The sequence below is a fragment of the Monodelphis domestica genome, chromosome 1 (assembly GCF_027887165.1).
Source record: "Monodelphis domestica isolate mMonDom1 chromosome 1, mMonDom1.pri, whole genome shotgun sequence".
Classification (NCBI taxonomy): domain Eukaryota; kingdom Metazoa; phylum Chordata; class Mammalia; order Didelphimorphia; family Didelphidae; genus Monodelphis; species Monodelphis domestica.
Window position 1 is genome coordinate 149,386,672 of NC_077227.1, and position 23,979 is coordinate 149,410,650.

Here is a 23,979-nt window from a genome sequence, read left to right on the forward strand (position 1 = left end):
CAACTGGGGAATGGCTGAGTTGTAGTATATGATTGTAATGGAATAGTATTGTGCTAAAGAAAGGAGAAGCAGGAGGAGTTCAGAAAAACCTAGAAGGGCTTATACAAACTAAAGCAGAGTGAAATAAACAGAATGAGGAGAACATTATAGTGACAGGAACACTTTACAATGAACAATTGTATCAGCTATTCTCAGCAGTACAATGATTCATGATAAAAAATGCCATCTACTTTTAGAGAAAAAGACCTGAGGTCGAATCTACTACACCAATGCAAACCTTTTTCACTTTCTTAATTTTTTTTTCTATTTGAATTTCCTTCTACAAAAGGATTAATATGGAAAAATGTTTTACATGATTGCACATGTAAAATCTATATGATATTGCTTATCATATCAGAGAGCTTGGTGGATAGGGAGGGAAAGAATCAGTATTCTTTGAAAAATGTTGGAAACTTTTTACATGTAATTGGGGAAAAATTATTAGTTTTAAAAAATCAGCTCTTATTCATCTAGGTACAATGTCACCAAGCTGCCTTAGGGTTATTCCTCTTTTCTTTTCTTTTTTCTTTATTTTTTAAAACCTTACCTTCTGTTTTAGAATCAGTATTGTATACTGGATCCAAGACAGAAGAGGGGCTAGACAATGGAGATTAAATGACTTGCTTAGGGTCACAAACTAGGAAGTATTTGAGGCCAGATTTGATTTGAACTGAGAACTTCCTGTCTTAATCTACTGATCTGCTCCCTTCCCATCTCTTTTTTACAATATAATTTTTTATTTTATTTTATTCTCTTCCTAGATATTGCTTCCTTCCCTGTTGTTTACAAATAAGCCATCTCTTTCATTCATTAAAAACCCTCAAAGGATCTCATCAACTTAGCTATCACCTATATCACTTCTCTTTTTCTTATGACAAACTCTGAAATTGTTATCTAGACTTACTGACTTCCCCTTCTTTCTTCTCATTCTCTTTTAAACCTCTGCAATCTGGCTTCTGACCTTATTATTCAACTGAAGAGCAAAAGTAAAGATTTCTTAACTACTAAATTGAATTTGGGTTTTTTTTCCCTCAATTCAAATTCTTCTCTACGATTCTCTGTCATTTGACACTATTTATCATCCTTTCTTCTTCTGAATAATCTCTATTGACTATTTACACATTACTCTTTCTTAGTTCTCTTCCTGCCTATATGATCACTCCAACTTTAGTCACCATTATTGGATAATCATCAATGCTATAATATCTAAATGTGGATATACCCCAATAATCCATACTGAATGCTCTTCCCTTTTCTTTCCATACTCTCACTAATGACTTCATCACTCTTATGAGTTCGATTAACATCTTTATAAAGGTTGACTCTCAGACCTAAATATCCAACCCTTGAACTTTGCTTGCACTTTACTCTGACATCTCCAAATTATTAAAATTTTCAAAATGTGTATCTTTTGCTCCTAACAAATTCAATATATCAAAAAACATAACTTATTCTCTTTTTCTCAAAACCTACACCCTCTTATGAACATCCTACTTCTTTATTTCTATTGTGGATATCAACATCCTTCTGTCATAGTTAAGTTACTTAGTTAAAATTTATTAAATTTTTATTATTAAACATTATTAATTATTAAATAAATAAATTAAATTAAATACTTAAAATATTTTTATAAAATAAAATAAAAATTTATATTAAATAAAATATAAAATTAAATTAATTAAGTTATTAATTTTCATAAAATTAATAAATATTAAATTAAATTTTATTACATATTAAATTAACATAAAAACTTAGTTACATAGTTAAAAAACTTGGTGTAAACAGAATTGGGTACTTAGAATCAGTTCCAAATTAGAGAATGAGTTTTTTTAAAAAATGAATTATTAGACTACCTGAAAGTTAAGATCAAAGAAATAGTCTAACCATCATCTTTCAAGAAATTATCAATGAAAACTGCCCTTATGTTCTAAGAAGCAAAGAAAAAATAGAAATCAAAAGGCATTTCCTAAAAGAGATCTCAAAATGAAAACTCCGAGGAAGATCATAGCAAAATTCTAGAACTCCCAGGTCAAGGAGAAAATATTGCAAATGACCAAAAAGAAACAATTAAAATGTCATGGAGCGGTGAGGGTAACACAAGATTTAATAGCTTCTACTTTAAAGGATCAGAAGGCCTTCAGAGGGCTAAGGAGCTAGGATTACAACAAAGAATCATCTAGCCAGCAAAACTGAATATAATTCTTTGGGGGGAGGGGAGGAATGGGCATTCAATGAAACAGAGTACTTTCAAGCATTCATGATGAAAAGCCCAGAGCTAAATAGAAAATTAGAATTTTAAATATAATACTTAAGAGAAGTATATAATATAAGCAATTATATTATATTATATATATAATATAAGCAGTAAAGAAATCAAAAGGGGTTCAATAAGGTTGAACAGTTACATCCCTACATAGGAAAATGATACTTGTAACTCCGAATAACTTTATCATTATTAGGGCAGTTATAAAGAGTATATAGACAGAGGGCAAGGGTGCGAACTGAATATGGTGGGATGATAAAAAAATAAATAAAATTAAGGGATGAGAAAGAGGAATGCACTAGCAGAAGGATAAAGGGAGAGGTAGAACTAGGTAAATTATTTCACATAAAAAAGGCACCAAAGAGCCTTTACTGTGGAAGCAGAGGAGAGGAGTGTTTGACATGAATCTCTCATCAGAATTAGCTCAAAGGAGGAAGACTATACACAGTCAAGTTGGGTACAGAAATATATCTTATCCCACAAAAAAAAGTGAGAAAATCAAAATAGGATGGTATTGAAGGGAGGGAAAAATTGGGTGAGGTGGTGGTCAGAAGCAAAAAACTTTTGAGGATGGACAAGGTGAAAGGAGAGAGAGAGTAGGCTAAATGGAAGATAGGATGGTGGGTAATTCACAGTAATAATAATGGCAAAAATTTTTTTTTGCAGGTTTCTCAAATAACTCTCATTTCTCAAATATGTAAATAGGTCAAATATAGGAAAATACAAATCGTTCCTCAACTGCTAATCAAAAGAAGCAGTTTTTGAAGAAGCAGTTTTCAGATGAAGTAATCAAAGCATTCTATAGTTATGTGAAAAAATGCTCTAAATCAATACTAAAGAAATACATAAAATAACTGAGTTACCACCTTAACACCTTTCAAATTGACTTATATGACAGAAAAGGAAAATTACAAAAGTTGGAGGGGATATGGAAAAATTAAGATACTAATGTATTGTTTGGGGATTGTGAACTAATTTAACCATTCTGGGGAGCAATTAGGAATGTTAAAATTGATTTTGCATGTAATTGGGGGAAAATTAAATTAAATTTTAAGAAAAGAAGCTTACAATGGGGAAGACAAAACATAAAAGGAGGTTAAAGTATATGTGGAGGGTGGTGTAGGGAAGAGGAAGCAGGGAAAGAGATACTTAATGGAGGATCAGGATGGAAAAATTAATCAGAAATATCCCAAGGTAATGCATTCAAGTAAGAAATGAGATGTCTGGTACCTCCTAAAATCGAGGTTTGGAGTTCATGGTCTACTCTAGTTTTTCCAATAATGAACTTTCTGAGGAATGATAGAGAAGTCAATCAGTAGCACAGCCAGGTAAGAAAAGGGAAATGATGTGAGAAACAAGTAAAAAATGCTTCCTTAAATAAACTGTATTGACAAAATACTAGTTCCTTAAAAGATAATGCTATAATTTTTGGTGATAATGACTAGCAATAATAAGAATAGTTGTTTCCATTCTGAAATATTTGTGAGTCTCTTAAGTGGAAGAGATCAGTTTTTTTGCTTAGTCCCAAAGGGCAAGTGAGACAAAGAACAATGGGCAGAAAAGTGCAGAGAAGTTAATTTCAGCTCAATAGCAGGAAAAGATTCTGAAAAGTTATAAATATATTAATGAGGAAATGGGCTATCACTGGTACAAGTGTGCTTCTGTTCTTTGCAGGCTTAAACTTGAAAGCCAAATGACCAGTTATAAGGAAAATGATCACTGTTCTGCTATAGATTCAATTAAATGGATCTGAGGTTTTGTCCTTCTCTAAAGACTTTGCAGGGAGTTCACAGTTGAGAGTAGATAATAGGAATGTGCACTAAGTTAACATGGTTTCTTCAATCACCAGTTCCAGCAATATGGGAACAACTGTGGAGAAAGTGGATGCTGGGAGTGATATAAGTCAAGGAATAGAAGGAAATGAGAAATGAAAGTCAAAGAAATCTCAAGGAGGAGGAGAATGTTTTTGAAATAATACTTCAGGGTCACAACATTTTTAAAAGTAGAAAGAATGACAGGAAACAAGGGAACAAGTGAGGGAGAAGAGTAGGAAAATGAGTGAGGCAACGGGAAAGGTAGAAGAAGGTCAGGAGAATGATGAGAGGGAAATTTTGTGTCAAGAGGAAGAATTCTAGTGATTCAAAGTCAGAAACTCCAAATATTGTAAAATGAGTTATTTCATGTTATTCCTTTATTACTATCATCATTATAAGGCAATCTTTTTTTTTAAACTTCATTTTAAGAAAACATTTGATTTTCTTATAGTACTTTTCACTTTCAGTTGATGAAGTAGCTGGACATCCTAGTATTAAACTGCTCTTTTTCTCTAAAAAGGAATAAGACACCCTACACACAGAATTACATGTTTGTCTGACAAACTATAATCATAATTTCTAAATTAAAAGGAAATCACATTTACCTACAAAGAACATAAATCTCTGAAAAATAGCTCTTCAATCATATTATTGTTAAGAAAATCTGCTGTAGAATGGAAAAGGAATAAGCATTCTGAGGTTTAAATGAGGAAAAAAACTAGAAGAGAGCAGTTTTAAGTGTAAGGTTTCAATGTCCCCCCTTCCCCCACTGATTCACTCTGGCTAATCATAAATTAGTTATTTCTTGGTCAAGTAATCTTAAAACAACATAAAATGCATTTTTAATACCACAAAGCCAGACTCTATACTAAAGAAAATGTTAAAAGATGCTCAAGATTTTCCTAATCTTTGTGAATCAAGTGCATTTTAAGTATAGATTCTCAAGGTTTACATACCATCATTTGAATAAATACATAGTAACTTACTAATAAAAAATGATTTTAAAAATCATGTATTTAATTTTTTAAAAACCTAGTTTAAAAAATTCAAAATCCCTGAGGGAAGAGGATTTTGTGAAGATGGTAGAAAAAAGCACGAGATTAACTCATTCTCCAAATTTCCCCACAAATAATAAAAAATAATCCTCAGAGTCCAATTTAAAGTGGCAGAAATAATTAAGAGATGGGGAACAAACATGAAAAAAGGGCAATGCAAGAAAATAAAGTAAATGATAAAAAGTCAACCCCCTGGAAAAAAGAGATTCAAAAACCCACTGAAGAAAATAACTTATTAAAAAGTAGAATTGGGCAATAGGAAACTAATGATTTGATGAGAAATAATAAAATACAACCAAATATAAGAGAATATGAAACTTCTTAACAATTCAAGGAAAGGGGGCAGCTGGGTAGATCAGTAAACTGAGAGCCAGGCCCAGAGATGGGAGGTCCTGGGTTCAAATCTGGACTCTGACACTTCCTAGCTATGTGACCCCAGGCAAGTCACTTAACCCCCATTGCCTAGTTCTTACCTCTCTTCTGCCTTGGAACACAGTATTGATTCTAAGATAGAAGATGCAGGTTTAAAAAAAAAAACAAGTCAAGAAGAGAGAATATAAGACTTGTTGAACTAAAGGAAAATTATGATTAAAAAAAGGGGTTCAGACACTATACTTCAAGAAATTATTAAGGAGGGGGCAGCTGGGTGGCTCAGTGGATTGAGAGTCAGGCTTAGAGATGGGAGGTCCTAGGTTCAAATCTGGCCTCAGACACTTCCCAGCTGTGTGACCCTGGGCAAATCACTTAACCCCCATTGCCTAGCCCTTACCACTCTTCTGCCTTGGAGCCAATATCCAGTATTGACTCCAAGACAGAAGGTAGGGGTTAAAAAAATTATTAAGGAAAATTGCCCAGAAGTTTTATAACTAAAAGGTAAAATAGATATGGAAAGAATAATTGATCAACCACTAAAATGAGCGCTCAAGATGAAAACTCAGAGGAACATTGTTGCTAAATTTCATAATTGCCAGATTAAGGAGAAAATACTATAAACAAGCAGAAAAAACTAACAATTTAAATTCTATGGAGCTAGTCAAGAAAACATAAAATTTAGCATTTTCAATGTTAAAAGAAAAAAAGGACATGGAAGAGAATATTGTTTTTTCCCTTTTAACTCTTAACTTCTGTCTTAGAAGCAATACAATTATCAGTTCCAAGGCAGAATGGCAATAAGAGTTAGGCAATTGGTGTTACATGACTTGCCCAAGACTAAGTGTCTGAGGACATATTTCAATCCATGTCCTTCCAATTTCAGGTTTGTCAAACTATCTATTGAGTTACCTGGCTACCCTGGAACACCATATTTTGAAAAGCAAGGAAAAGGAGCTGGGTTTACAAACAAGAATAACTTACCAAAAAAAGCTAAGTATAATTATTCAAGGGAAAAAAAATAGACATTCAACGGGCCAAAGGCCTTTCAATTAAAATGATATAAAAGGAAAAAACCGACATTCAACAAATTAAAGGACTTTCAATTTTTCTTGAGAAAAAGATCAGAACTGGGTAGAAAATTTCATCTATAAAATCTGTTAAATATTAAAAACCAATTATAAGGGATGCCATAATGGAAAACTTCTTTGGGAAAAATATCTGTAACCCTTGAGAATGGTATCTCTATTTGGGTTTGGAAGAGCATATATAGATAGAAGGCTTGAATCAAGCTGAATATAATGGAATACATAGAAAAAAAATAGGTAAAATAAGGAAGCGAAATGGAACAATTATACAAATTATCTCATACAAGAGGTGTGAAGAAATCTTATATAGTGAAGGGGATGAAGGGATGGAGGACTAGTAGTGCTAAAATCCTATTCTCACCAAATCTGGGTTAAAGAGGAAAGAACACATACAAAGAGAAAGATAAAAGTCTTTTAATTTACAGAAAAATAGGAGGATGAGGAGACTAGGGGGGACTTTTAGAATGGTATGTGAATTGAGAAAAGAGGACAAGGGGATAAGATAAGGGAGGGAGTCTCAGAAGGGAGTTGATACTAAAAAAAGAGTATGGTAAAGTGAGGAGTAAGGAAGGGATTCTTATAAGGGGTGCTGATTAGGGAGGTCAGAAGAAAATTAGGCTTTTGAGAAAAGATAGAGTAAAAAGGGTGGCAAAGAGGGACAAGAAGTGAGGAAAAATAGAATGGAGGGAAATATACAGTTAGTAATTATAACTCTGAATGTGAATGGGATGAATATACCCATAAAATGGAAATGGAGAGCAGAAAGACTCAGATCCTGAAAAGGGACAATATGTTGTTTAAAAGAAATGCACTTTAAAATGAGACCTACCATAGAGTAAAATGAAGATCTGGAACAGAATGTACTATGCTTTAGCTGATACCAAAAAGCAAGGGTAGCAATCATGATCTTAGATAAAGTAAAATCTAAAATAACTTTAATTAAAAGAGATAAACAGGAAACTATATTATGTTAAAAAAGTACCATAATGAACCATTATCAACCTAAAAATTCAAAGTCTCTGAAAAATCTATTTTAAAAAGCAGAAGGAACATATGCTTTTAGACACTTAAATGAGCTCATTTAAGGCCATAAATATGGCTCTGATTTTAACAATTAAGGAAAAACAAGAACTCACATTGTTACATAGATTTACTTTTCTGATAATGAAAGGAATATAGGCTTGGAGGCTCATTGATCCAAAGCTAAAAGGAACGTCAAAAGTCCACTTATTCTTTTTGCTGGGAAAATTTTATTCTTAAATTTAATAATACCTTTAGGAATTTATCAGGTGGGTTTTATATAAAGGATATCAGGTAACACTGGCTCCAAGATTTAGAGCTGGAAGGTACAGATCACCCTAATCTAAAAACCCAGTTTTTATAAGTGAAGAAAATTACATTCAGAGAAGTGGTGGTATTAGAATTGGAATTCAAAGTTAGGTCCCCTAATTCCAAATTCTGCATTTTTTGGCACTATATGTACTATGCTGTCACTCCTCTAAGTATTTAAACATTATAATTAAGGGAACACTGTAACTTATGAAATTTGCGAAACTAAAATTAACCTTTTAAGTATATATTTTAGCTATATTTTTATATGACACTTAAATCACTAAAACTAAGCTTATTCTATCAATTATAGTGAATGAACACTGTTTATACTATATTCAATAACTACTAAATAGAATTCTCAACAGAAGTTTTGCAAGTTGATTTAAAAATTTTGTACAAAAAGAACAATAACATTTGCATGCCTGTTTGCAGATGTGACTAATTATAATCCACTGTCTTCAATAATCTTGTTATGGGCCCTGTATTTTCAAAAACTTTCAGGATTAATATTCCAAATATGTATCTCAGGCAACCTAATATCAAACATTAAATGCAATATTGCTGTCAAAACACAACTTACCTTTTGTGGCTTTGAGGGGCCTTGAGATTTAGGTGGGAAAGTACAAGGTATTCTTCCATGATGAATATGATACGGTAACAAGACAGTGGGATCTAATGGGACCCAGGGAACAGAAAGACTGGATGGTACAGTGGGTAAGCTGCAATGAGCTTTATGTAAATTATAGGCTGTTCTAGAAAATTTTTCATCAGAGTTTTTGTAGATCAAAAGTGAAGAGTCTTCGGCTGCATGACTCAATAAATAGGAGCCCTCCTGTAAACTAAATTAACACATGCAAATGTATTATAATTCAACATCATTTTATTAATTTAGGTATACCTGATAGTTAAATTAAAACAACTGCAACTTCTCTGATGAAACTTTAGTTTTAATAAAATGCCACCTCCAAATCTAACAATACTTTTGTGATAAAATACGCTATTCTCACTTTTTCATTTGAAATAATTATCTCTTATTTCTCCTGCATATAGTCTATTTAAACAAGCATGTTTGCTCATTGCCTCTCCCATTAAGTTGTGAGCACCTACCTCTACTATGTGTCTTACAAGTAGTCTTTGAAAAATTGAGGATAATGGAATCCTTGCATCAAGAGCATGTTTTATATTCATAAGTTAATATTAAAAAAGCATAATTTGCTTCAAATAATAGGCATTATATGTTCAACAATTGGTCTGAGTTTAGGATAGATAGGACTGTCTTAACTCCCTGCTCTATTCCTTCCAAAAACAGGACTAGCCACTCTAAACTCAAGTTAGGCCACCTAATGAACAGTAATTACAATCTACATAGAAAAATAAAAACTAAATTCAATGCTAACAAAGTAATTAGGTTAGACGGTACCTAAAGATGATGTTCTCTAGGTCATTTTTCTAATAGCTTCTATTTGTTTTGATTATAAGAAAATCTGAAAGGATTACCTGCTTATTTTCTTCAGAATATGCTGGAGAACATTAAATGCATTTGGAGTACTATAAGGAATAAATACACACAAAATATAGTTCACAATGTCAATCCTTACAAAGGCAAAACAAGTCAATTGACTGCATTAATTAAAAAAGAACAATAATATCAATGATTCAAAATAGTAAATTAAAAATTATAGCTAATTTGGGTTAGAAATAGACAATGAGGCCTAGATTATAAACTCCATGAGAGCAATGTCTTATTCATCTTGTATCTTCCATAGCAACTAATATAGTACAGTGACTATGAGACATTGAACACAACAAACATTTCTCTAACTATGTTCGGCTAAGCATGAGCTCAGGGTAAAGGTAGAAAACTTATTTCATCGTGTTTTCTGAGAAACACTCTCAAATTTAAATTGCATTTTTAAATATTCAGAAAAGAATTTGATCCATTTAAGAATTATTGGTCAAAGAACTTTAGAGGAATCAGTCTGGGAGAGAACTACTCAGTAAATTGTCCTTCTTAAATTAGACCTTGGAAAAGGGTGAAAGAGAGTTAGAATTGAGAGTAAATTAGCTATTTCTGGAAGGAAGTGTTTTTCAGAGAAGTAAACACCCAATTGGAAACAAAACATACAAGGACATATCCAGATTTCATCTGTGATGTCATATTTTGGGGTCTTTTTGGATCATGAAGAAAAAGATCATGAAGAGGTTTTTATAATTGAAAAAAAATGAAGTCATAACAGGAGAGCTGAAGAGAAAAAATGATGTTTTTAGTAAGAGGCTAAAGAATCTGGAATCACTACAAAGGGTAGTGACTGGCAACAGCTTAAATTTAGGTGATAAAGAGTTTAGCTTTGCCTTTTTCTACATTTTAATCTATACTGATTGTATTTATTATATATTTCTCACAGGAATAAATGAATAAGACATTTATTTTTACAGTATAATCACTGTTTTTAATGGACATTAAAAATTTTTGTGGCCATAGTTGTTTCTGGAATAAAAGGTAAAATTCCCACAAGTCCCAATCTCCTCAGTTTAAGTCCATTTCCTTAGCAACCATTGAACAAGGAGAACTTTGGAAGCTGCAGAAGAGTGAAATTTATAGGGAAAGCAGTATTAACTGAATTTTATTCCCTGCTTTCTTTCTGTGCTAGACATGTCTGCTTTCATCCTAAGGATTTAGCCTAATCATTAACAAGTATCATTTGTTTGTTTACCTGCTGACAGTTAAAGGAACTGCTGGTTACCAAGAGAAAAAAAAATCAGCCTTTATGGAAGTTTGCAATACAAATTAAAACCCAACAACACTACCATAAAATATAAATGCTAATGTTAATCTCTGTGAAGATCAAAACATAGTTAAGAATTAATTAAAATTAATTTAATGTATCCCAAGTTCATACTAACCTACAATAAGAAGCTCAAAAACAAAATGGGTAATTCAGAATTAAAATAAAGTAAAATGGAATTTAATAAATACATGAATAAATAAGAGGGGGAAAACCCAAACTGAATAGTATAAGGAAGCCTTGTGAAGATTAAAACTTCAATGAGGCTGTAATTGGAACTTTAAGAGGGAATATAACCAAGAGTAGTAAGGGCTAGGCAGTGAGGTAAGTAACTCCAAGTCATACAGCTAGGAAGTATCTGAGGCCACATTTGAACTCAGGACCTCCCATCAAGCCACCTAGATGCCTCTGAATATAAGTTTTTGAGGACATGGTGGCACAGTGGATAGAGTACCAGTGAACTGATCTTTTTGAGTTCTAATCTGGCCTCAGACTTGTGTGACATTGGGCAAGTTGTTTAACTCTGCCTCAGTTTCCTCATTTTAAAATGTGCTGGAGAAGTAAATGGTAAACAACTCCCAAATCTTTGCCAAGAAAAACCCAAATGGGGTAGAAGATTTGGACATGACTGAAATTATTTAACAATAAATATTACCTTTTGAGAAAAGGTTACAAGAAAAGGTTATGATCAATCTGTGTGGCTCTGAAAAGCATACAGTCCAATAAGAAATGATACTTTGTTCTATTTCCTGTGATTGTTTGGCTTTACTTCCACGGAACCATTCTCCCAGAAGTATGGGCCACACCAGATCCTTGTGCAACCCCAAATACATATCTACAAAGTCTTTTCAGTCCCTAGAATAACAGGGCTGGTTGCACTGGACATTTATTCTCATTTTGGAGATAACACAGACAAGTCATTGTCTTATAAATGCTTTTCACCTACCACAATAAATTGTCTTACTTGAAAGTTGCAAATTTCTCTTTGAGTCCATTCATAGGAATTTCTTCAAGCATAAAAAGCTTTGATGTAAATGCATCAATATGTCCTGAAAATAGAGGTCAAACATTTTTTAAATTGTCATAAAATGAAAAAGTAGAACCTAAATAATCCCCTAAACCAGGGGTCCCTAAACTACGGCCCACAGGCAACATGTGACCCCCCCGGAGGCCATTTATGCGGTCCCCACCACACTTCTGGAAGGGGCACCTCTTTCATTGGTGGTTAGTGGGAGGAGCACAAGATGCATCCTCACCCTGTACTCCTGGAGTACTGTATGTGGCGGTGCTGCAAAGCGCAACATCACTCACATACAGTACCACTTCTGGTGACATAACCCTTTAAATGGCACCTTGTTCTGAGAGTGAATGGAAAACAAGGCACTGCACAAAGGATTATGTGCTGCAAAATGGAAGACATCAGCATGGTGAGTGGCGATCTGGGGGAGGGGATTCTACACTGTGTATACTGCTACCTGGTATAGTGGTGATGGTGATGGGCCTGTGCAAGGTGTAACAGGCCCATCACAGGCAGCGCTGCAGCCTCTGTTATCCCAGGCAGTGGTCTACAGTGTCACAGGTCCAGCATTGCCTCCACTACTATATACAGGCATTGAATAGTGGTGATCTGGCCCTCCATTGGTCTGAGGGACAGTGAACCGGTCCCTTATGTAAAAAGTTTCAGGACCCCTGCCCTAAACTATTTCAGTTTTTTAAGCCTTTAAAATGCTTAAACATTAACCAATGTTTTTAAAGGATCCTATGTATTTCAAATTAATTTTAAAGAGCAGTAAATGACAATCAAATTACTACTAACTTTTTTAAGACTGAAAATGTTTCTACTGTTGAAACAAGGTCCATGTAATTTGTTAATGCCTTTATTTTTAGATAAATATCTCAAGATTTCTTTGATTTCAAAAGTTCTGAGACTTTAGTGGTATATTCAGCATTTCACTGATATCCAATACAAAAAATGGTATCAAACTCAAATAGAAATGGATCCCAGAATTTGGCACATACAGCAAATTTGACACCTCTGCACTACAACACATCCAAACCTTAGTGAACAATTTCCTCAATTATTATGGGCAAAAATAGTCATCACTGATTATTTTTGTGGTTGATCATTGTGTTAATCTCCAAATTTGACTAGCCTTCTCCTTTGACCACATTTTTGTGGTTGGTCATTATGTTAATTTCCAAATTTGACTAGCCTTCTCCTTTGACCACAATCTGTGCTAGGTCTATACTTAAAGCCTTTTCAATTTAAAAGGACATGATAGAATTTATGCTACATTGGCCTTGCTTTCAAGAGCCAACTTCACCTCTATTCCATAATGAAACAGTAGAATAGGACTTTAGTGAAAATGTGCAGTATAACTTCAAATTAAACAAAATCACCATGTTTATCTCTAAAAAAAGATGTATTTGAGTTAATTTTGGTTATCAAAATATGACTACATAAGAGATACTTTATTACATGATTAAATACATAACTACAATGATTAAAATTTACCACTAGACTTATTAAGTCATCATAAAAAAGACTAATGTAGATTAACACTTCAATATGTCAAAGATCTATGATTTTATCCATATAGGCATTTCCTCCATGAAAGCAAATTACAAATCTCTTTGCCTTTGGAGATGAGGCCAACAATGTTATTACATACTACCAAGACACAGTTATTAAAACAAAACACCCTAACAAATGACTTCAAAATAAATTAAGGTAACCTAAATTGAAGGATCTGAAATACTAGATTTCTTAAAACAAGTACTTCCTCCATAAAGTTGACCCAGCTAGCAGATACTTCGTTCATCTATCTCCAGTACTAATTAGAAATAATTTCATCTAGTTTTCCAAGACAACAAATACTTTCTTATATCTTCTTATGTTATTTGACCTCATAAGCCATGTAACTATATCAATTTCCTTTGTGTTCCTATCACCCTCATTAAATGTCCTCTCTTAAAAAGAAACAAATGAATGGTTTAATTGTTATAAAAGGGATATTAATTTTAAAAAATAGGAATTGCTAGTCCTGATGAACATAATATACATAAACGCTTATATAGTAAAGGAAATTTCTTAAATATGTTTTCAATATAATTTATAACTGTAAGGATTAAAATAGGGGTTTTGACAAAATAAGCGAACAGCTTTTAATAATTTAAGTTTTAATGAGAATATAGTAGAGTTATAAATTAATATTATCCCTTTAAGCCAGAGAAAATTAAACTTCTTATAGCAGCTTTTAACAATTAACAATTTAGTTTAATTAAAATAGAGGTAGTAAAAGAATATAGTAAAATGAATATATAGTAAAGGAGAAAAACATAGGAAAGAGGTAGAGAAAAAAATTTCCTAATGTCTCTACTAGTTAGCCTATAACTACATATAATTACTACTAAAATTGCCTATATGTACCTATAACTACTGCTAATAACAACCACACCACAAAGTTCCAACCCAATCAATGTTTAATCCAACCCCAATTAGGTCTGTCAATGAAGAACAGCCACCTTCCAAAAAATTCAAGAAAGAAAAGAAACCTAACAGGCCAAATCAAAAGCCCCAAACCCCCAAATCCAAAAAGCCCTTTAAAGACTAAAGCCCAAAAGCCCTCTCAGTAAGCTCAGGCCCACCTTTATATTCTAGCAACTAAACACCAAGCACTAACCCAACACACTCCCAACAGTCAACTTTCCTGCAAATTCCAGCCTTAACTGTCCGAAACTGACCCCACCTCATCCCCAACTGTCAGCAACTGACAGCTCGACCAACTGATGCTGTCCCCCTTTTCATACCCTTCTTTACTTCCTGTCTCTATGGTTCCTCCTTTCTCTCTATGGTTTCTATTTCTTGTCATTATGGGCTGGTTAATCCCTACACATCTCTATGGTAAGAGGACCTCTAGATCTCATGTTATATTAAAAAAGGAATAAAGGATTCCTTTTTATATAACCAATGGTTTATATAAAATATCCTCAAAAATAACTACTGGAGATAAAAAACTGTCATAATCAGAATGGTGAGGGATGCCTTTCCTTTAGGAACTTACGTTCTATAGAGGATAGGACAAAGTGAAATAAACAAGCATATCTATAGTCAATATTTACATTTAAGAAGTGAGTTTTAAGAAAGAAGTGTGGATGTTCTGAAGTAATTAAAAACTGGCAATACTAGTTCAAAAAAGTTTCTTGAGGGTAGATATTAGAAGTTCTGTGCTATTTAACATTTTTATTAATAACTAAAAAACATAGATGGTATGTTTATCACGTCAAAGGATAACACCAAGTTGAGAAGAACAGCTAACAACCTGGAGGAAAGAGTCAGGATCTGAAAGGATTTTGAGAAGCTATAACAATGAAGAGAAGCAGTAGGCATGTTGGGAGCTAAGATGGAAGAGTAATGGATACTCAGCTCATTCCTGCAAACACATGAAAATAGAAAGTAAAGCACCTCAAAACAAAAGAAAGTAAAAGGAATAAGTCTCACTGGGTTGAGACGGGGAGAATAGGACATCAAGGGGGAACTGGAAGAATGTGAACTAGCCCTATGAACTTCTAATGAAAGGTAAACTGGGAGCAGCCCAACATAAGCTCTACAAGTTTCGACATAGCCTGAGGCAACATAAGGCAGAGAGGGAAATAGCCCAATGCTGATCATATATGCTTCCATATGTCTTAAGACAATGAAACAGTAGAGTGGGAAGATGTGCTGCCTTGAGGCAGCTTGAGGTAACAAAATGGCAGAGTCTGTGAATAGCCCAGTGTCAGACTAAGATGCTACCAAGGGGCCTCAAGTAAGGCAGAGTGGGGAGGAACAGAGCAAGGTGCATCATCTGAGACAATAAAGTGGAAGAGTGGAGAACAATTCAGCACAGAGGACAACAGGGAAACCAATGGCAAGAAGAGTAGGATCTAGCTGGACAAAAGGCTGTAAGCCTCCCCAGACAATCAGACCTACCCTAAACACCAGAAAAAGCTATACTGCAAATTAAAGAGTTCCCTCTTTACCAGGAGCAAAGCAGAACTTCAACAGATAGACAAGGTAAAGAAGAATAATAACTACAAAAATGAGACCAAGACAAAGTAAAACCTAACCTTAGAAAATTACTTTACTGAAAGGGAAGATCAAAACATGAAGAGGACTGACAACATGATAAAAAGAAAACATGTGAAACCCCCAAAACAAGTGAGAAAAGATGAGAGCCCTCAAAATAACTCTTGGAAAAAATATCAAAAGAAAATTTAAAAAGTAAATAATAAAATAAAGATTCAACAACTTGGAAACCATAATGGGCTAAATGGAAATGGAGTCCAAAAAAACCACTGAAGAAAACAAATACCAAAGACTAGAATAGGTCAGTTGGAAAGGGAGGCAAGAAAACTACTGAAGAAAAACAACTTCCTAAAGACTATAATGGGCCAAATGGAAAAAGTTAACACAAAAGCTCAAGGAAGAAAATAACTTCCTCTGATTTGAAATTGATCAAATGGAAGTTAATGGCTCCATAAGGCATTAGGAAACAATAAGACAAAATCAAAAGAATGAAAAAAATGGAAGAAAATCTTAAATATCTCATGGGAAAAAAAAACCAACAACTGACCTCGAAAATAGGTCCAGCAGAGACAATCTAAAATAATCTGAATATTTAAAAGAGATTATCAAAAAAAAAAAGGGTTTGCATACCATATTATGAGAAATCATCAAGGAAAACTTCCCTGATATTCTTGACTAAGAGGGCAAAATAGAAACTGAAAGAAAACAACAATCATCTCCTAGGACTATTACAGCAAAATTCAAAAACTCCCAAACCAAGGAAAAAGTACTGCAAGTATTCAGAAAAAAAAATTCAAATATGGAGCCAATGTAAGGATTCTACAAGATCTGGCAGCTTTTACCTTAAAGGAACAGAAGGCAAAAGATCTAGGACTATAACCAAGAATCACATGCCCAGTGAAACTAAGAATAATCTTCAAGGGGAAAAAAGTAATATTTAGTGAAATAGAGGACTTCTAGACATTACTGACAAAAAAGTGGAATACGGTGGGTTGATAAGAAAGAACTCAAGAAATCAAAGGATGGGAAAGAGAAACACACAGTGAGAAGAGAAAAAGAGAGACAGAGGATAAAAGATAATACATGAAGAGGCAGCTCAGCTAAGAATCAGTACAGAGGCGTAGTTGGGGGGTATAGTAGACAATGCTTGAACTTTAGTTTCATCAGAATTAGATCAAAGTGAGAATAAGATCCACACTTAGCCAACTATAAAAACCTACCTTACCTGATAGGGAAGTAGAAAGGTAGAGAGAACAAAGGGGGAGGGAGGAGGAGATGGACATGAAAGAGGGTTAATTAGGGGAGGCAGTCATGGAAAACTAAATAATATCACTACATATACACATCAAATGGCATAGCATCCAAATTCCTAACAGAGAAGTTATGTGAGTTACAAGAAGAAACAGACAGTGAATACCTAGTGGGGGACCTTAATCTTCCCTTCTCAGAAAACAGATAAATTCAAACAGAAAATAAATAAGCAGTTAAGGAGGTAAGTAGAATTTTAGAAAAGTTAGATATGATTGAACTCTGGATAAAACTGAATGGGAACAGAAAGGATATGCCCTCTCAGTACATGGTATCTTCACCAAAAAAATGACTATATAATAGGGCATAAAAACTTCACAACTAAATGCAGCAAAGCAGAAATATCAAATTCATTTTTTTCAGACCATTAGGTATAAAAATTATAATCAACACAAAAGGCACCATAAAGAAAGACTCAAAATAAATTGGAAACTAAATAGTATTCTCCTAAAGCAAAAAAAGGGTCAAAGAACAAATCACCGAAACAATCAGTTTCATTAAAGGGAATGACACTGAGTTTGATACACACCACAATTTATGGGATACAGTCAAAGCTGTACTTAGGGGGAAATTCATATCACTTACATTAATAAAATAGAGAAAGAGCACATCAACTTATTGTTCATGCAACTAAAAAAACTAGGAAATGAACAAATTAAAAATCCCTAATTAAATACCAAATTGGAAATTCTAAAAATCAAGAGAGAAATAAAATTGAAAGTAGTAAAACCATTGAACTAATAAACAAGAAAAAGAGCTAGTTATATGAAAGAATAAATTATTTTTTTGTTAACTTGAGGGAAAAATGAAAGAAGAAAACCAAATTACAAACATCAAAAATGAAAAAGGTGAAATCACAATCAATGAGGAAAAAATTAAAGCAATTATTAGAATTTGTTTTGTCCAACTATATGCCAATAAATCTGACAGATGATCTAAGTGAAAGATATTTTTATACCATTAGAAATCATGAACAGGATGAGTTCAGAAAAACCTGCAAAGACTTACATGAACTGATGCAAAGTGAAATGAGCTGAAACAGGAGGACAATGTATACAGTAACGGAAATATTGTATAATGTTCCACTGTGAAGCACTACATTATTATTGCAAAATCATATCCCAATATAACCCCAAGGGACCCATGATTAAAAAAAAATTATTCACAGTCCAAAAAGGCAGTGTTAGAATATGATTGCAGAGCAAATAACATTATCTTTCATTTTATTTCTTTTGTGAGTTTTTTTATTGTATGTGATATGATATATGTCTTCTGTCATGGCATGGGTAATATGGAAATATGTGTTGCATGAAAGCACTAGTATAATCGATATCAAACTATTTACTTGGGGAGGGAGAGAATCTGAATTGCAAAATGCCAGAAAACAATTATCTACATATAGTTAAAAAATTTTTTTCATTTAAAAATACTAAAGAGAACTTAATAAAATGAAAATGAACATACATACATGCAATACCTTGGAGCTGGTACCAAAAAATCAGCTTTACAAGTATGAAATAATGGAAACATTATCAGAGAACAATTTGTTCTGAAAAAAGTCTGGGGTTTTTATTGGATTACAAGATCAATGAGTCATTAGTGTGATACAGCAACCAAAAAAAGGTAATGCAATCTTGAGGCTACACTGAAATGCAAAGATTATAGTAAATAGGAAGGTGAGAGTTTCACTGTACTCTAACTTGGTAAAATCTTACTTAATGAACTGTATTCAGAGTTTAAAAGGGACAATAATAAGACAGTGTATCTAGCAGAAGGCAACCACGATGATAAAAAGCTTTGAGTCCCTCTCATATTAGGATCAACTGCAGGAACTGGGGATGATTAGCCTAAGAGAAAAGAATACTAAACAAAGTCAATATAGCTATCTTCAATGGTCTGAAGGGCTAGCTAGTAATTTATTTGTACCCTCATTCCCCAGAAAATCAGTGGCTGATTGGATGAGCTTTAGTGGATAGGTTCATACAGAATCCCTAATCTAAGATGGTAAATGGCTGCTGTTCATAGCAGTACTCATAGACTTCTGCAGAAGACAAGAAGCAAAGAAGCAGTAGAACCTATCTAGTTAACCTGTAGCTAAAAAAAAAAAAAACCAACACATTTCTATAGTGTTTTAAAGTTTGCAAAGTCCTTTATATATATATATATACACACACACACACATAATATAAATGCATATATATATTATTTCATTTGATCCTCAAAATAATTGTTTGAAATGGATGCTATTTATATTCCCATTTCACAGATGATGAAAATGAGGGTGAAGGTAGATAGGCAACTTAATCCAGGATCATATTAACCAATAATTATTTCATTTAAAGCCATTTAAATCCTGAATCCAAAACCAGAGTTCTATTTACTACCTCATGTTACTACTGTGAATTTTAGATTTAATCCACCCTGCCAAGTCTTTAGAAATTTAGCAACCAAGGAATGTATACACCCCTTCTTAAGGATTAACTGTAAGGGAGGATGGCCTGTGATAGGCATGTGCTAGCAAGTGACAAATCAGAAACAACTGACTGACCTCCTGGGCTTTCCTAAGCCAAGCTTAAGCCACCATTGGTACATGTGAGACCCAGGAAGTGATGTAAAGAACTACCTATATTTTTCACATCACTTCCTGTGATCCCTCTCTCAGCAGCATTGGGAGCTCTTGGTGGTGTTTGGCATGCTTAAGGCATTGGTAGACTTGGCAGTGGACTTACTGGGAGGAGCTCTGTAAGCGTGGTTTAGGTGAGGCGTCTTGGTGAGTGATTAAGGCTGACTCCCCCTTTCCTTGACCTCCTGAAGGCACTATCCTCCAAGGAGGCCTCTCATCTTGGAGGAGGCCTCATGGCTGGAAGCCGAGCTAGATTTAATCTTCTGAGAAGGCCCCTTGGTTGAGGCCTCAGAACTTCCCTTGGCTTAGGCTAGGCCGGAGAAATCTTATACCTTTTCCTTCTTCTTAATTTCTTCCTTCTATTGTAATTAAACCACAATAAAATCCCAAACAGACTAGCAGGGATTGAATTTTAATCCCTCGTGACCACTAATATAATATATTCAGTCAACAACCCTAAAAATTACCCTAACACTTCTCTATATGTGGCAAGTTAAATAAAAGGATCAGAATGTTGCTAGCACTGAATAATAACTTTCCTTCTTACTTGTTCTTCACAAGAGACCCTCCATCTTTCAATGTAAAGAATTTGACTGGCTGTCCTCCATGCCTGGAATGATCTCTCTTCTGTCTTCCTCTAGGTCCCAGCTAAAATCCCACCTTCCACAAGAAGCCTTTCCCAGTTCCCCTTAATATGCTAGTGCATTTTACCTAATATTATCTCCAATTAATCCAGTATCCATGTATTTTGTTTGTGTGCAGTTTTTTATAGACATGAGCTTCTTGACATGGCCCAACTTTGCTTTCTTTTTATGCCCAGAGTTTAGCACAATAGCTGACAGATAGGTGCTTAATAAATGCCTGTTGACTGATAACACTGAGAGAAAAGATTGGAATAGGTCTAAAAGCAAAGAAAATCTGATGCCAAGCATTCTGAGCTATAACAGCTATGGATCTATATTCCAGGATCAAGTATAAAGTACTTTGGTCTTAACTCGCTACAGCAGGATTTCACTCTATCTTACCAAATTCATACTTTACTCCCCACCCCACATACCCTACAATCCAGCTCTCCTGGTTTATCTTCTGCTCTCGGCACAAAATAATCCATCTCCCACTTCCATGCCTTTGTAATGGCTCTCTTGTTATGCCTTGAATACTATTCTGCTTCACTTTCACCTTAGTCTCACTGGCTTCCTTCAAGACTAAGATTATATCCCACCTTCAAAAGGAGATCTTTCCCAGTCCTGATTCCATCTGCCCAGCTCCTAGTGTCTTTCTCTCTAAGATTCTTTATATATTTTGTAAGTACCTACTTATTTACCCATTAGAATGTGAGCTCCTTAAGGGTAAGGATTGTTTTTGTCTTTTTGAAAATCCCAAGACCTTAGTATAGTTCCTGGAACATAGTGAGCATTTAATAATAGTGTTTGATGTCTGACTGACCTTGTGTCTTTTCCTAGGGTGAGATAAACCTTCAGGTTTCAATTACCACAAGCAAACAGGATGGTAATACAAATGCTTCAAAAACTGCATAACTATTTTAGCAGCAATAAAAAAGTAGCAGTAGCAATGCCTTTATATTGTACTTTATGGTTTACAAAGCACTAAGCATAGAGAAATATAGTAAAATATAGGTGGATTCCTAGCCACTCCCTGAGAGGGAAGAAAGTTTACTTAATCAAACTAATTACACAAACAAATAAAATCTTGATCAACTAGATAATTAAATTATATTTTCTAGTTAAAGAGGAGAATCCTTTTTTTGTTTCAAGCATTTTTTCTGAAAATCTTTGCAGAATATACTTGCCTGCCTATGAATAATATTGTGAAAATAAATCTTACTTTGATTAAGTACAATCAGAAGTAATTTTAAAAATCTTAGAGCAAGAAATGGGTAATACAAAAGAAGTCCTCTATATTATGAGGCAACAATCAAAAAGGAACATGAATCCCACACTTACCAACATAAAACAAGCAGTTTGAATGCAGTAAACTCTCAGTCCATAAACGACAAAGTTCACTTTCAGTAAGAGCTTCAACACCATAGCAGGCTTGATACTCTAATTTTGGTAATATGTAAACTGGAGATTGCTAGAAATACAAAAGTAAACTGATGAAATTTGTTTTAATTTATTATTATCTATGCATATGTGTAATGCTTTTCAAACCACTTGCACATAAATATATTTTATCCTCACAACTCTAAGAAGTAGTTTAGGTATTAACAAGTAAGTTGGGTCTATATAGAGTCATTTGATGGGGCCTTGCTTGCTGGTTAGGATGAAGCCTAGAAGAGAGAAGTCAGAAGTATACTATTTTTCTTTGTGGGCTCATCAGCTGTTCAAATATCATCTCTTTGTATATTATTCTCAGATATCTTTATGTAGCACTAACCTAACCTTTCTCCTGACCTCATCTCACATTCCACCTGTCTATCAGACATCTCAGACTGAATGTTCTGTACACTTTAAAAACTCAACATGTCCAAAACTAAACACTACTTATTTCTTGTCCTCTCCTCACTCCTGTCCTCTCTCCAAAACTTCCCTATTATTAGCAAGTTTATTATCATTATCTTTCCAATTACCCAGCTTAACAACCCAAGTATCATCTTTGACTTCTCATTCTTACCACCAATATTCAATTTGTTGCCCACCCTCTCAATTCTACCTTTGCAACATTTCTCTACTATGACTCTTTTATTCTTCTAGCATTGCTACCACACCGGTATTGACTCTCAACACTTTACTCCTATAATATTGCAATAGTGTGCTGGTTGGTGTCCCAACTTCAGTCTCTCTCTCCTCCAATCCATCATCCATTCAGCTGTCAAAGTAATCTTCCTAAAACAGAGGTCTCTCTCCTTATCTCTCTCTCTTAAGAGTGCTCGGCACATAGTAGGCACATACAAATGCTTAATGGCTTAACTCTGAAGTGAAAGGAAAGATTAGACTTATTCTTCTTGGCCCAAGAGGACAGAACTATGGACCCTCAGTAGCAGTTGCAAAAAAGCAGGTATTGGCATAATGTGAACAAAAGCTTTTAAAAATTAGGGCTATCTATGAGTGGAATGGGTAGCTCCAGGAGATAAAGTATTCTCCATCACAAGAAGTCGTTAGGCAGAATGTAAACAGAGACTCTTGTCAAATTGTGATGAAGTGGTGATTCTTCCAGGTCAGGGCTGGACAAGATGACATTTGAGATCTTTCTGTCATAAGATTCCAAGATTTAAAGTGACCTGCCCAAGGTCACACAATGGCAAGCAGATGGGAAGTTATGTAAAAAGTTCTACTTGACCAGAATACTGATTTCTTTGTCAATGTCAGATTTTCAAATTAAAGAAAATTTAAATAATGAGAAAATTTTAAATAATTAAACATATATAATTTATTTTACAATGATACTTTTTAAAATGGATTTCTGATTTGGTGGGAGAAGGACTCACTATGTATATTTGCATAGAAAACAATAACTTATTCCTATGACCTCTACTGCCATCTCCAGGAATTCAGGGGAAAACAAATTATACTCAAAATATTTAGAAGAATTTCTTTATGATAACATTCTTAAAATCTAAATAATATTTTAAATATAGCTACAGATGTCATATGGTAACATTTGTTAAACATTTTTTTCTTAGACAAACTTCTGGCTTTTGTTTTCTTAAGTGATCACTTTATTTAAATTTCTATTTTTTATCAGTCACAAATTAAATTCTCGTTCCAGATTTCATACATTCTAGCCATAGAAGATCATATTGGATACCTTTTCCTTCAAAATTACCCTAACACTTGGCCTTTTCTTTTTTGTTCCTCCAATTCCATATGTTTTTGAAATAATCGGCATTATGAACTTCACATTTTAGAATGAAGTTTTTATGAAACATTTTGACACTGAACATTTCAGATAACTTTATCTGTTATTTCATAAATAAAAATTATACTTTCACTCAGAAATTTGAGCATTTAACAAATAAATATATTCCAAATTTTACCATGTGGACCAAATTAAGCCCCTCTAATTCATTCTATGCTTTGCAAGTGGTTGTTCTCTTACTCTGACCTGTGAATGACAATGATTATATAGTACAAATCAGATTATTTAAGTGAGAAAATTAGTAGGGTAATATAGGGAAATGAGTTATGATTAGAAAAAATGAAGTTGCACTGAGGTCTAAATACTAGTTATAAATGGAACAGCATAGAAGAAAAGCTTGGTAAAAATCAGAGAG

The 23,979-nt window shown here is 33.9% G+C and overlaps 1 protein-coding gene across 4 annotated transcripts in view; it reads right to left on the reverse strand.

Annotated features, from left to right (window-relative positions):
• ICE2 (interactor of little elongation complex ELL subunit 2) overlaps positions 1-23,979 on the reverse strand; it is a 78,814-nt gene that overhangs the window by 15,565 nt on the left and 39,270 nt on the right. For 3 of the 4 annotated variants that reach the window (XM_007479515.3, XM_007479513.3, XM_007479514.3), the window contains 4 exons: positions 21,710-21,839; positions 11,711-11,795; positions 9,458-9,508; positions 8,541-8,799 (listed from right to left, as the gene is read on the reverse strand). In XM_007479515.3, the coding sequence (XP_007479577.2) occupies positions 8,541-8,799; positions 9,458-9,508; positions 11,711-11,795; positions 21,710-21,839 (525 nt within the window). Of the gene's footprint in view, positions 1-8,540; positions 8,800-9,457; positions 9,509-11,692; positions 11,796-21,709; positions 21,840-23,979 lie in introns of those variants that run through there. The other variant, XR_008914122.1, reaches the window with a different exon arrangement.